At 35.1% G+C, this 13,830-nt stretch overlaps 1 protein-coding gene and 1 pseudogene across 1 annotated transcript in view; one reads left to right on the forward strand and one right to left on the reverse strand.

The window, feature by feature from the left end:
- Positions 1-3,093, forward strand: part of LOC143382314 (small ribosomal subunit protein eS8-like) — a 29,597-nt pseudogene extending 26,504 nt beyond the window's left edge.
- Mrps28 (mitochondrial ribosomal protein S28) overlaps positions 1-13,830 on the reverse strand; it is a 110,663-nt gene that overhangs the window by 82,336 nt on the left and 14,497 nt on the right. Inside the window, exon 2 of the mRNA XM_076835529.1 lies at positions 4,265-4,446. Coding sequence (XP_076691644.1) covers positions 4,265-4,446 — 182 coding nt within the window. The remainder of the gene's footprint in view (positions 1-4,264; positions 4,447-13,830) is intronic.

Raw genomic sequence — 13,830 nt, forward strand, 5'->3', positions numbered from 1 at the left:
GGGTATTTCTGGATGGTGACTGGATACTGGACATGTGGTTTCATGGAAGCAGGAACTGAGAGAGAACTATAGAATACAGAAATGCAGGCATTTAACTCTTCTACAACATCAAAAGACTATAATACAGTCACTCCTCCAAAGACTAGAGAACTTATTTGCAAAATTACTAGGATTATGACCAGCATGGTAACATATACCTTTAATCCCAGAGATTCGGGAAGCTGAGGCAGGAGGAATCCAAGTTTGAGACCAGCCTCAAGTACTTGGAGAGACCCTGTCTTCCAAAAAAAGAATAAGAAAGAGAAAAAAAGCCTGGGGATGTAATTGAGTGGTAGACTGTTCCTGAGCTCAACCCATAACACCAGCCTGCCCGCCCCCCCCACAAAAAAAAAAGGAAAAAAAAATTACCATAAGTCATTCCCACAAAAGAGTTTTATTAAACAGATTGCTTCATTGGGGGGAGAGGAAACAGATTTTAAAAAGAGGATTTCTTTTTTTTTATATTTTTTTTTAGTTGTTGATGGACCTTTATTTTTTATTTGCTTATTTATATGTGGTGCTGGGAATCGAATGCAGTGCCTCACACATAGGAGGCAAGCACCCTACTGCTGAGCCACAGCCCCTAAAAATGGGATTTTAAACATATAATAACTTCCATATGTGCATATATGGTATATATATGGTTTTCAATAAAAATTTAAGATTTGATAAATGTTGCAAGGCTCCCGTATTTAACCAGTTAAAGCTATACTATACATAAAGTAAATTTAAGTCATACTATAGCACTAAATAGGGAAAGATCTGATAATAAATACTGATATTTAAAATGTTGTGATTTAGCAAATAAGACATAAAAATCAAATCCTGATTCTAGATTCCTAACACATTCTGAAATATTACATTCAAGAATATGATATAAGGGCTGGGGATGTGGCTCAAGCGGTAGCGCACTCGCCTGGCATGTGTGTGGCCCGGGATCGATCCTCTGCACCACATACAAACAATGATGTTGTGTCCGCCGAAAAAAACTAAAAAATAAATATTAAAAATTTTTTTAAAAAAAGAATATGACATAAGGCTGGGGATATAGCTCAATGGTAGAGCACTTGTCTAGCATGCACAAGATCATGGGTTCAATCCCTGGTACTGCAAAAAAACAAAAACAAATAAGAATATGATAGCTGGGTGCAGAGAATCACATCTGTAATACAGTGGCTCAGGAACCTGAGGCAGGAGGATTTCGCATTCAAAGCCAGCCTCAGCAAAAATGAGGCACTAAGCGACTCAGTGAGACCATGTCTCTAAATAAAATACAAAATAGGTTTAGGGGTGTGGCACAATGGTCAAGTGCCCCTGATTTCAATTCCTGGTACCTCCCCACCAAAAAAAAAAAAAAGTTCCATCTTTTAATATAAAGAAATATGTATATTGCTGGTATTTAGATAATAAGATGAAATTATCCAAACAGGTGACACTCTGCTGAGAAATATCTCAGAGATGTCTTTTGGGGTTGGAGATATGGCTCAGTGGTAGATCACTTGTCTGGCGTGCATGAGGCCCTGAATTCAATCCCTAGTACTGCAAACAAACAAACATAAAAATCTCATCTTTTTATAAAGTTAATACCTGATTCTCTGGCCACATGTTACGTGAACTTGTAAGAATAAGATAGTTACTGCAACTGGAATTCATCCATGGTAGCACAGTGAAAAATGTTATCAGTTATAACTAGAGACTAGAGAAATTTTTGGTATAAAATAAAATAGTATTTCATCTGATATCATTTTATTAATGAAAAATAATTGGCTACAGCTTCTGCTGACAATACCCAACAGCTTTAGGAGACTTCTCTTGAGTGATAACTTTAAGACCACATTATCTTCACACTTGCCTCCTCCCTAACCCCTCCCTCAGTAGGAATTCTTGACCAATATCATCATTAGGTCACCAGGATTTCAATAATACAAGAAGAATAACAACAATTGTAGTATCTTTTTACCACATGTCAGTCACATTTTAAATCTTTACATATAACAACTAATTTACTCCAACAACTCTACATGATATATAATATCGTACTAAAATCTGAATTGATAAATATATCCTACTTATAAATTTCTTTAGGTCTTGGTACTTCTGAATGAGCTTGTATGTTATTGGATATACTAATTCAAACCATGCTCGAACCATTACCTCCCATGCCAGAAGTGTAAGAAGGTCATTTTCTTTCCCAGGTATAAGCTGCTTTACCCACCTACCTCACTAAGAACTGGCTGGTATCTGATTAGCAGAGAAAAAGGTGTACTGAAGCTGGCTCATATTAGCCTGTGAGAGCACACTATACACACATCTTCCCAGCCCTGCATTCAGTGATATCACATTAGTAACTTGAAATTGGCCATGATAAAAATTTATACCACAGAAATTAACAAATTGGGTCTTTTTTTAAAAACTCAAAATCTGATTGTTGGTATTGCCTCTTTCCAATGGGCACCAAGCGATAGGCATCTGCCGGGACAACTGGCACAGTGCTGCAAGACTGGGGGCAAGAGAAGGCTCTACCACAAGAAAGAGAAGTATGAGTTGGGACACCCTGCTGCCAACACTATGATTGGACCCCACTGCGGACACACTGTCCCAGTGCAAGGAGGCAACAAGAAGTATGGGCTTTGAGGCTGGAGTGTTGTACTAGCAAAACAAGGATCATTGATGTTGTCTACAATGCATTCAGTACTGAGCTGGTCCACACCAAGACCCTGGTGAAGAACTGCAGCATGCTCATTGAGAGCACACCATACCAACAGTGGTACAAGTCCCACTACACACTGCCCCTGGGCTGCAAGAAGGGGGCCAAGCTGACTTCTGAGGAGGAAGAAATTTTAAACAAAGACTGATCAAAGAAAATTCAAAAGAAATACGATGAAAGGAAGAAAAATGCTAAAATCAACACTCTTCTGGAAGAGCAGTCGGGGCAAGCTTCTTGCCTGCATTGCATTAAGATCAGGACAGCGCAGCCTAGCAGATGTTTATGTGCTAGAAGGCAAGAAGCTGGAGTTCTATCTGAGGAAAATCAAAGTCGGGAAAGGTAAATGAGTCCTCCTCCCTTCTGCCTTAGCTCATGTAATACAGGTGTTTATTATTCTATTCCACCCTTAAAAAAATCTGATTGTTAAACATTTACTCACTTGTGAATGATCTGAGGAAATGTGTATTCTGTTAATTTTGTTGGGTCCTTTTCATACTAATGTAGAATGAGCTTATGACCCTTCACTGGGTGAGCTCCATTATCATCTACATCTTTAGATGCCTAAAATTCTCAGGAAGAAACAATTCATTCCATAATTCTCAGTTACGTTCAGAGTAGGTTCTCTTCTTATTCATTTCTACAATGTATTTCATTCTTAAACTCATAAACTTCTTCATTACTGTAATTTATTCTAACATGTTACTGATTACTAGATTCACCATTATTTTACATACTATTCAGGAGAAAAAAACATTATCAATGAAATTGATATACCATCAACTGTAAGATGCATTCTGATACCAGAAATATGAAAATCTAAAAAGTTTTCACATTAAAAATTGTTGAGAAGTAGTCATTTCTATCTTGTTTACTGTTGTTTTCCCTTTTAGAATCTTAGTTCAACATTTCCTTTAACCTTGACATGCTACTCCTAGATCTCCCATCTTAGTGCTTTCCCCATTGTATATTTATATTTAAAAATATCTTCATCAGTACAGACTACAAATACAACTAATTCTACTGATATAATTATAATAGGAAAAAAAATAATCTGGAAAAAGAAATGGAGAATAATTTTAAAAAATGATAAAGCATCAGAATTTGGTAGGGTAAGAGAAAGGAGTATCAGTGAAGAAGCAACAGGGGGAGGTTTCCCTTAGAAGTGGAAAGAGATTATGGAATAATAGAGGCAAAAAAAAAAAAGTTTACAGGAAAAAGGGTCTCATGAGCATATACTACTACAAAGCTTGTTTTAATTTTATGGTACGAAATGGTTTGTTACCAGGATGAACATTCATACCTTCTTCCCAAATGTTATCACTGCTTTGATAAGATATGAATATGACTGAATATAACTAACAAATATATCTTAAGCACTTCTGACTTTTCTTCTAATAGCATTACCAAGAGAAATAAATATACTGTCTGTCTTTTTAAATCACCTACATCAAACAATAATTTTGTGGTACTTCTACTTTTATGAACATTCTTAAAGCACTTGAAAATGATTCTACTTACTCTCCATCCACTTCTGGTCTTTTACATACACAATGAAACTTGCCACCAAAATCTATGTAAAGATCATTCTCCACAACATGAAAGATCCGTCCAATGACCAATTTATCCTTGGCAGGCCCCATCTGTGTCAGAGGAGAGTGTCTCAGCATGGATGCGAAGGATTCCACATTTTTCTGAGACTCCTAAATATGAAAAGAGATATTTATATACATAAGATTCAACATGAGACACAATATGGCAAGTATAATGAAGTCTTACAGGGAGATTTTTAAAAGCCAACTTGTTCTACATTTACATTTTGTAGCAATAATAGAAAAATATAAGTGAAATTTTGCTTTTAAAAGCTAGTTAATAAAATAGTCATTATTATTGCTATATGTATATAGGTGACTGTATGACCAATGTGATTCTGCAACCTGTACAATCAGAAAAATGAGAAATTATACCCCATTTGATTCAAATGTATGAATTGTCAAGATCATTATACTGCCATGTGTAACTAATAAAAATAAAATTAAAAAAAGATGTTGTGTCCATCGGGGGGGGGGGGGGAAGCTAGTTATGCTCTTCAACTTGCTCTTCTTCCTTTTCCTTCCTGAAGATGAACCAGTGAAAAGTAGACACCTGCACCTGGCAGGTGATGGAGGGATGAGGTGAGCCAGTGTGAGTCTCAAAAGCCCAGGCAGGTAAACAACAGAGGAGAGTCTGCATACCAAGTATCCTAGAATAGGAGCCTGGGGTGTGTCAGAATCTAAAGGTGAGGAGGGCATCCAAAGAGACCATTGACTGTTCCTAGTACTGACATTTGATTCAGGTTTGGTGAGAAGGACTATGTATCTAGTACAAATTCAAATATATATTCAGATTAAAAACACCTAAGGACCCTTTATCACAATTATCAGTCTGAAAATAAGTTTTTGTACTAATTTAAATGACTTGAGTTTAATTTCTTTCTTTTTCCAAAGGTAAAATCCCACAGGAAAAATAGTTTTTTCAACTATTTTGTGCTGCTCACTTTCTAGGAGTGTTTTTTGCAGACACAATTCACTTGAGGGATGGCTGAACACATAATGTAACCTGATTACTCCTTTTTTTTTTTTTTATAATTTTTTTTTCCAAACACATGCTTTTGTAGGAACCCATGAACATAGAGATGTACCTTCTACTCATCTTTAATTTTCACAAAGAGTGATGTGTGCATGCTTTGGCACAAACTAAGGGAAGTACTACGTTTCTATTTGTGAGAGTTAATCACAGAAGAACATTAACAATTTGATCCGGCTACCTACATCCTGTATTTGGAGTGACTTTTTACATTTGTTACTCAAGGAAAATTGCTAAGTACCATTGCATATTTACTTTTTAAACTACACAACTATAAATATGACTTAATTTTAGTGCATGTATTACTCCAAGGATTACAAACTCAAATGCCAGGCCACATAGGAGCTAGATATGCAGAAGAATATGTACCCAGCCTAAAAGGTGCAGCCACTATTCAATTACAGCTGTGGCTACAATTCAAGTCTAGTTATTGCCACGTTTTAATTACCAAGAAGCCCCAAATCCATACATTAATATAAAATTTCCAATCTTAAAATACTTATACATTGAAAAATAAAAATTTTCCACTTTACAAATCAGGCAAAACACACTCAGGTATTGAATTTGGCTCATGGACCGTGAGTTTATGGCCTCTGCCTCAGGAAAAAGAAAGCCAAATATCTACTTGGTTCTTTGAAAAGATAAACAATAAACTCCTAGCCAAAACAAAATAAAAAGAGAGAATACCCAACCCAACAAAATTTGAGAAGAAAAAGGAGATATCACCAAACATTGAAATACAGAGTATCATCAAGGACTATTTTTTGAAAACTCATATTATAATAAACTGAAAATGTAGAAGAAATTAATAAATTGAGTATTCTTGACTATTTAAGAAGATTCTGAGATCTTTAGTAAATCTTTTGTGAAATACCTGTTTCATCATAAACTTTATAAAACTAGGAATAATGATTTTTTAAGAAAACTTTAAATTCAAGGGTAAGGTTAGGGATGTAGCTCAGTAGTAGAGCACTTGCCTAGCATATGAAGCCCTAGGTTCAATCCCCAAAACCACAAAAAATAAAATAACTTGGAAATAACTTGTTATTGCTTTCTGTTCAATTACTTTTGCTTTTATTTCATCACATTTTACAATGAAGGCAAAAGCATTTCCAGTGAGTGAAATGATTTTACTACGAGCAGCATAATACTTGTTAGTTAACAACTAAATTTGTTTTTAAACTGTACATTCATTATTGCTCACTGATTTTTGGAAACTATCTAACAATCAGACAAAGCCCTCCTTCAAAAATCATAATGTGGAACCATTATTGAATTCCTACGGTACAAGCCCAGCTGTACACATTTACTTGTCAGGTGACTTCTAAAAATAATAAATGTAGTAACTCCCACAAAACATGTTGACAACAGGAAGTCCTGTTTATTAGGTGTTTAAACCAACATTGTTAGCTCCTCTCCTGTGCATGCAAACTCCAAAGTTGTAGGTATACCTAATCTACTGTTAGGTCTATATCATAACCTGCATCCAGGTTATGGAAAATGTTACCAAAAAAGTTGTCTCAGAAGTAAAGCAGGTAACCAGAGTTGATTGTTTTCTTTAAAGATTGGTATAGAGCTCAGATTTCCTGTTATTCTGCTATAGTTTTCTCACTTTGAAGTTGAACAAGAATGTTTAGATAGGAACGGGAAAGGTACAGGGATTACAGATACAAGAAACGGTACCGCTTTTAATCACTCATTTATCAAACATACATTGAGTGGTGAGCACTGGCCTCTCTTCTGGCCCTTGTCTGTATTCTGGGCCTTGTTTGTAAATATGTGCAATGGTAGGGGAACATAGAGTTAAACCAGCATTACTACAGAGCATAGGATCCAAATAGTTGCTGAAAGTAATCGATTCTCATACTTCAATTGTAAAGAGTGTTTTATTCCAGGCTGAGTTAAAAATCCTATAAGAAATGGAGAGTCAAAAGAGGTTTGTCATCAATAGGGTGACATCACTTATCCTTTGTTTTAAAAAGAAAGCCTTGGCCGGTAGCAGTAGTGCAAACCTGTAATCCCAGCAGGTCAGGAGTCTGAGGCAGGAGTCTTACAAGTTCAAGGCCAGTCTCAGTGACTTACCAAGATCCTCAGCAACTTAGTGAGATGCTATTTCTAAACAGAATATATAAAAGGGCTGGGGACGTGGCTCAGTGGTAGAGCCCCTGTGGGTTCAATCCCCAGAACCTTTGGCAACAGCATGAAAGGTGGATTTGAGGGAGGAAAAGAAAAATTGGAAAGAGGGTCAATGTTGAGAAGCTTCTCGATCCTTCAATTAGCTAGGATAGAGATGATAAAGGGCCTTTACTGAACCCAGCTGTGGCCACAGGAAAACAAAAGAATGGAAATAGAGATATTTTCCAAATAGTAAAATAAGGACTTGATATCCAATTGAGGAGTATTAAGAAATGGGGTGGGGTGCAGCAGAGTAAGAGAGTAAGTTTACTTGTTACATATTAGGGTTTTTACATAAACCTATATGAGATTTTAGGGAACACGGACTGTCTGGTAGATAGTTTAAGAAAACACAATAGGGTTGGGAATGTAGCTCAGTGAAAGAGTCCTTGCCTAATATTCACTAAACCCTGGGTTCAATCCTCAGCATTGGAAAAAAAAAAAAAAAAACCACCAGTGTACATATTTCTACAGATATATATGTATGTTTAGTGATATTATATAGATATTAATCCCTCTAAAGAAATATGCCATATGCTAACTGTAATAATTTATGTATAGAACTATTTTCTTCTTTATATTATTGATTTCAGAAAATCTAAACTACAAAAGAATATGCATTACTTTATTACGTTAAGTGTACATACATATTATAACTATCATGCATATGAAGGCACATACTATACAGGTTGTAATCAGAGATTATTAGCACTAAAAGAAACATGAGACACTGCCCAATCCAACTAATGAATACAAAGACCATACCTGTTATTCAACAAAATTGTCACAAGATACAGAAAGTAGACAGAGACATCATCTAAAAACTTAAAATGAAGGATATAGTATGGCAGAATAACAGAAATTCTAGGAAACTCAAATCCTATTAGACTAAAGTAGTCGATAAATAGATTTAAAAAAATAATAATCTTGAGGGGATGTGGCACAGCACTTGCCTAGCATGTGGCCCTCGGTTTGAGCACTAAAAAAAAAAAAAAAAAAATTTTAAAAGCCAATCTATCATCTATCCTGAAGAATTTCACGAAGATGTGGGGTTAGTGACACCAGGAATAATAGAAGGCTACGATGATAAGACCAGATGAAAACAAGAGAAATAATTACATTAAAAACAGAGGTAGTACAGCCAATCTCTGTTAAGCACAAAATATCTCCAGTGCACAGTACCTGGTAAGCAGGCATTTATTGCCCTAGCGAAAATAAATATCTTCCCTCTTCTCTAAAAAATTTTTTGAACAAATTGCCCAAAGGAGAACTAAGTTTGGGATATTTTATTATGCAATAATAGATAACATTAATAAATAATAAAGAATTAAAACGACAGCTGTGCAGATGTTAGTGAGGACTAGCACTGGAGGCTCCTGATGGCAGGCTCTGAAGTCCAGCCACATGCTTCACATCTGGGCTCTACCACTGAGCAGCCCTGTGGATGAAGCAACACACTGTGCCTCTGTGCTGCTCCACAAGGTATCGCCTTATACACTGTGACTAACAATTACAGTACCCAGAGTTCAGTGTTGCTGTGAGGATGAAATAGATGCATAGCCACATGTAAGCCACTTGAATGATGTCTAAAGGAAGCAGTCCCCCAAATTTAGCTTTTTAAAAAATTAGTCAAATCTTTCTAGAATTAGCCACCATAAAATTTCATTGATTAACCTAATATTTTTCAAAGGGGATAATTTTTGCCCCACGGGAGACATCTGGCAATGTTTGGAAATATGTTTGATTGTTATGACTGGAGATGCTACTGCAGAGAGGCCAGGGTGCCACTAAAAATCCAACAGTGCACACAACAGCTTCCCACAACAAAGAATTATCTGATCCAGCTGTCACTAATATCAAGGTTAAAATTCCTGGACTAAGAGAACCAGCAGCAAAGAGCAGAACAATTTAAGTTACATTAAGGGAGTTCTAGGGTGGCAGGCAAGGCAAAAAAGATTAAGGAGTGAGATTCCAGGATATCCGAATGGCTGTCAAGTGACTCTAGAAAGTATGAAGTAAGATGGACCAGATAAAAGTTGATAGACTGGTGGTAAAAGGTGAGATAAAGGGACTAGTGAACATGATAATGGTAAAACTGTGATCCAAGAAAGAGCTCAGACGTTTGAGAACTTGAACATAAGATAGTTCTAAGTGATATTAATATGCAAATTACCACATATCTACAAGTGAAGGAAAGTGGAAATAAAGGTCTTAAAATATGATACTAAAAAACTGTGTGGTGACTTCTGGTTTCTGGTGCTGAATGTAAGAAACTAGAAGTTGTCACTTCTTCCTAACAGGTAAAAAGATGAACAAACTGAAGAAAATAACAATGTCTTTAAATACATGGAAAAGGTGGGAGTCACAGGGCAAACTGTTACTCCTCAAATAGCAAAATATAGAGAACTGAACTGTTGGTCAAAGCCCCAAATCTCTGTAGGAACCAGTGCCAATGTAGGAAAATGTGAACTAAACTGATGAATTGGCGGAGGCTCAGAGTGGACAAGTCCGGGAGATAAAAACTCCAGAGGAACTCAGTCACTGGGTGCTCCCACACTTTTGTGAGTTTAATTTCCAGGAGCTTAACTTGGTTCTCACATTAAAGATATAAGAAAAATCCCTTTGTGCTTCAGGCAAGGGGAGAGGACAGAAAGAAAATAATTTTGAAATACACCAGAGCTTTCTGTTTCAACAAGGTATATCCTCAGGAGAAACTAACCAGAATCTGACTTGCTGGGGTTTTATCAGAGCCTAACCTGGAGGAAGGGAAATATCCAGCTCCAGCAGGCTTTAAGCACCTGTCCCATGGAAGCAGGGGTGCGCCCAAAAAGCACATGTGAAGTTTACAGCCCAAAGGCACAGGCTTATTAAAAGATTGAGACCTATTCATACGGCCTTAGAACATTTCCTCTTATCCTCATATAACTAATATTTATATAAAGTGATTCCTTTTACCCAATATATCATGTGCAGCCATTAAGAAAAATTATAAGACATATCGAAAAGCAAAAAATAACACCAAAAACAAAAGCAAAAACATGCAGTAAGAAGAGACAGACTCAGATATAAAAGCAATGTTGGAATTTTTAAACCTGAAATCTAAAACAACTATGATAAAGATGCTAAGGGCTCTAATGTTCAGAGCTGCTGTAATAAAAACAGCATGCAAGCTCAAAAAGACTGAAATGGCTTGGAAAGTACCAAAATCGACATGCCAGAGATCAAAAACACTGTAACAGAAATGAAGAATGCCTCTGATAGGCTTTTGTTACACAGGACACCTGAGGAAAGAATCTCTGTCCTTAAAAATATCTCAATAGAAATAGCCAAGTCTAAAATAATAAAGAGAAAAAAGATGGGGTGGTGGACAGAATATCCAAGAACTCTGGGACAACTACAAAAGGTGTAAGATAAACATAATGAGAATTCCAGAAGGAGAGAGAGAGAGAGAGAGAGAGAAGGCATGGAAGTATTTGAAATAATAATGACCAGGAATTTCCCTAAATTAGTATCAAACATCAACCACAGTTCCAGGAAGCTCAGAGAACACAAAGCAGGATAAATGTCAAAAACACTGGACTATATAATTTTCAAACTAGAGAAAGTCAAAGATTAAGAAAAAAAAGTCTTGAAAGAAACCAGAGGCAAAAACAAAAACCAAAAAACCCCCACCTTACCAATAAAGGGATAAAGGTAAGAACTACTTATAACTTCTCAGTAACCATTCATACAAAAACAGAGGGGAATGAAATACCTAAGATTTTCTCAAACACCAATGGAATATTTTGCCAGTGGGCTTTTAAGAAATATTAAAAGAAATTATTTTGAGAGAAGAAAAATTACATAAAGGTCAGAAACTTGGATCTACATAAACAAAAAAAAAAGGGCATTAGAGAAGGAATAGTGCAAATAAAATAAAAACTTTTATTTTTCTTATTCTTAATAGAGTAGAAAACAGTTTGTTCATGATAAGCAATTCATTAATAATAAAGGGATCAGTTCTCCAAGAATACATAAGAATCATTAATATGGGTGCACCTAAGAAAGAAAGCCAAAACATATGAGGCAAAAACCAATAGAACCCCAAGGAAAAATGAATAAATTCACTATTACAAATGGAGACTTAACACCCCTGCCCCACTAGAAATGGATAGAGCCAGCAGGCATAAAAATCAATAAGGATATGGTTGAATTCAACACCACCATCAATCAATTGAATATAATGGACATTTATAGACTGTTTAATCCTATAACAACAGAATACATATTCTTCTCAAGCTCACTTGGAACAGTCACCAAATTAGGTCATATTCTAGATCATAAAACACACATTAAATTTTGGAGTTTAAAAATCATACAATGTCTGCTCTCAGATAAGAATGGAATTAAACTAGAAATAATAACAGAAATTTAGCTCAAAAGTCTCAAAGTCTCAAAATACTTGGAAAATATACTACATACTTATACTTCTTAACATCTGAGAAAAAGAAGAAATTTCAAGAGAAATTAAAAAATACTTTCAACTAAATGAAAATGGAACTTATCAAAATTTGTGGGATACAGTGAAAGCAGTGTTTAGAGAGAATTTTATGGTAATGAATGCATATATTAGAAAAGAAGAAAGTTCTGAAATCAATCACCTAAACTTTCACCTTAACAAAACAGAAAAGGAAAAGCTAACTGTACCCAAAGCAAACGAGAAAAAATGTAAATTGAGGCAAAAAGCAATGAAACTAAAAACAGGAAATCAGTACAGATAATCAACAAAGCCAAAAACTGGTTCTTTAAAAAAATCAATAAATTTGATAAGCTTCCAGTCAGGTTAACCAAGATAAAGAGAGAGAAGACACAAATTACTAATATAATAGCCCCCTTCATCCATGACAACTATGTTCCAAGACCCTCACTGGATGCCTAAAACTGTAGATAGTACCAAAACCATGCCAAGAAAAACCACGTATAAGATATGAAAAGAGCGATATTACTACAGAGTTCATGGACATTAAAATGCTAATAAAGAACTCTATGCCTACAAATTTGATAACCTAAATGAAATACTCGAATTCCTTGAAATACGCAATCCACCAAAACTCATACAAGAAACAGGCAATCTGAATAGGCCTATTTCTGTTAAAGAAGTTCAATAAATAATTAACATCCTTCCAAAACAGACAGCACCAGGTCCAAATGAATTCACTGATGAAATCTACCAAATATTTAGAATAACATACAATTTCCCTCAGAAGACAGAAACAGAGGGAGCACCTCCTAATTCATCCTATGAAGTCAGCATTATCCTAACACTAAAACTATGTAAGGACATTACAATGAAAACTACAGACCAATGTGTTTCATAATAAATATGAATTAAAGATTCTTCAACAAAATATTAACAAATCAAACAACACTTAAAAAGAATTAAACACCATACAAAGCGAGTTTTATGACAAGTTCAAAAATCAATTAATGTAATCCATCACATCAACAGGCTAAAGAAGAAAAATCATATGATCATATCAATAATTGCCAATAATTGCAAAAAGAAGTACAACTAAATTCAATATTCATTCATGATTAAAGATTCTCAGTAAACTAGTAATAGGAACTTTTCAAAGTGATAAAGAATATCTCCAAAACCCTACAGCTAACATCATACTTGATGAGAAACTTGAAGCTTTTCTACTAAAATGAGGAAGAAAGTAAGATGTACCTTCTCACATGGCTTTTCAGCATCATATTGGAAGTTCTAGCTAATGCAATAAGACCAAAAAATAAAAACCAATCCCACAAATAAAAGGTATATATATTGAGAAGTAAGAAATCTTTCCTTTGCCAATGACATGATTGTATACATATTTATATACATATATACATACACATACATATATATACATACACACACAGATGTAGATATAGAAATTTTTTTGACAAAAGGAAATCAATCACAACAACAAAAGAACTCCTGGAACTAATAAGGTTTACAATAAGGTTGTAGGATATAAATATAATAAAAACCTATCTAGTCAAAGTACTGGTAAAATCATCAATGGAGATGCTGAAGTCAATTAAGATGGTAAGTACATATAGAAAAAGAAAAAAGCTGTGAGCTAATGCTAAAGAAAAAATTAAAAGAGTTGAGAAAATTTCTATTAAGGAGGCTTTTTAAAGCATTTCCAATAAAACAGGAGTTTAAAATGTTACTGAGAAGTAAGAACTTTTTCTACTCTTAGAGACCCCTCACATCCTACATTAAGGAAGGTCAGAAGAGAAGTGAGGTTATCAAGATT

This window comes from Callospermophilus lateralis, chromosome 16 (genome assembly GCF_048772815.1).
Source record: "Callospermophilus lateralis isolate mCalLat2 chromosome 16, mCalLat2.hap1, whole genome shotgun sequence".
NCBI lineage: Eukaryota > Metazoa > Chordata > Mammalia > Rodentia > Sciuridae > Callospermophilus > Callospermophilus lateralis.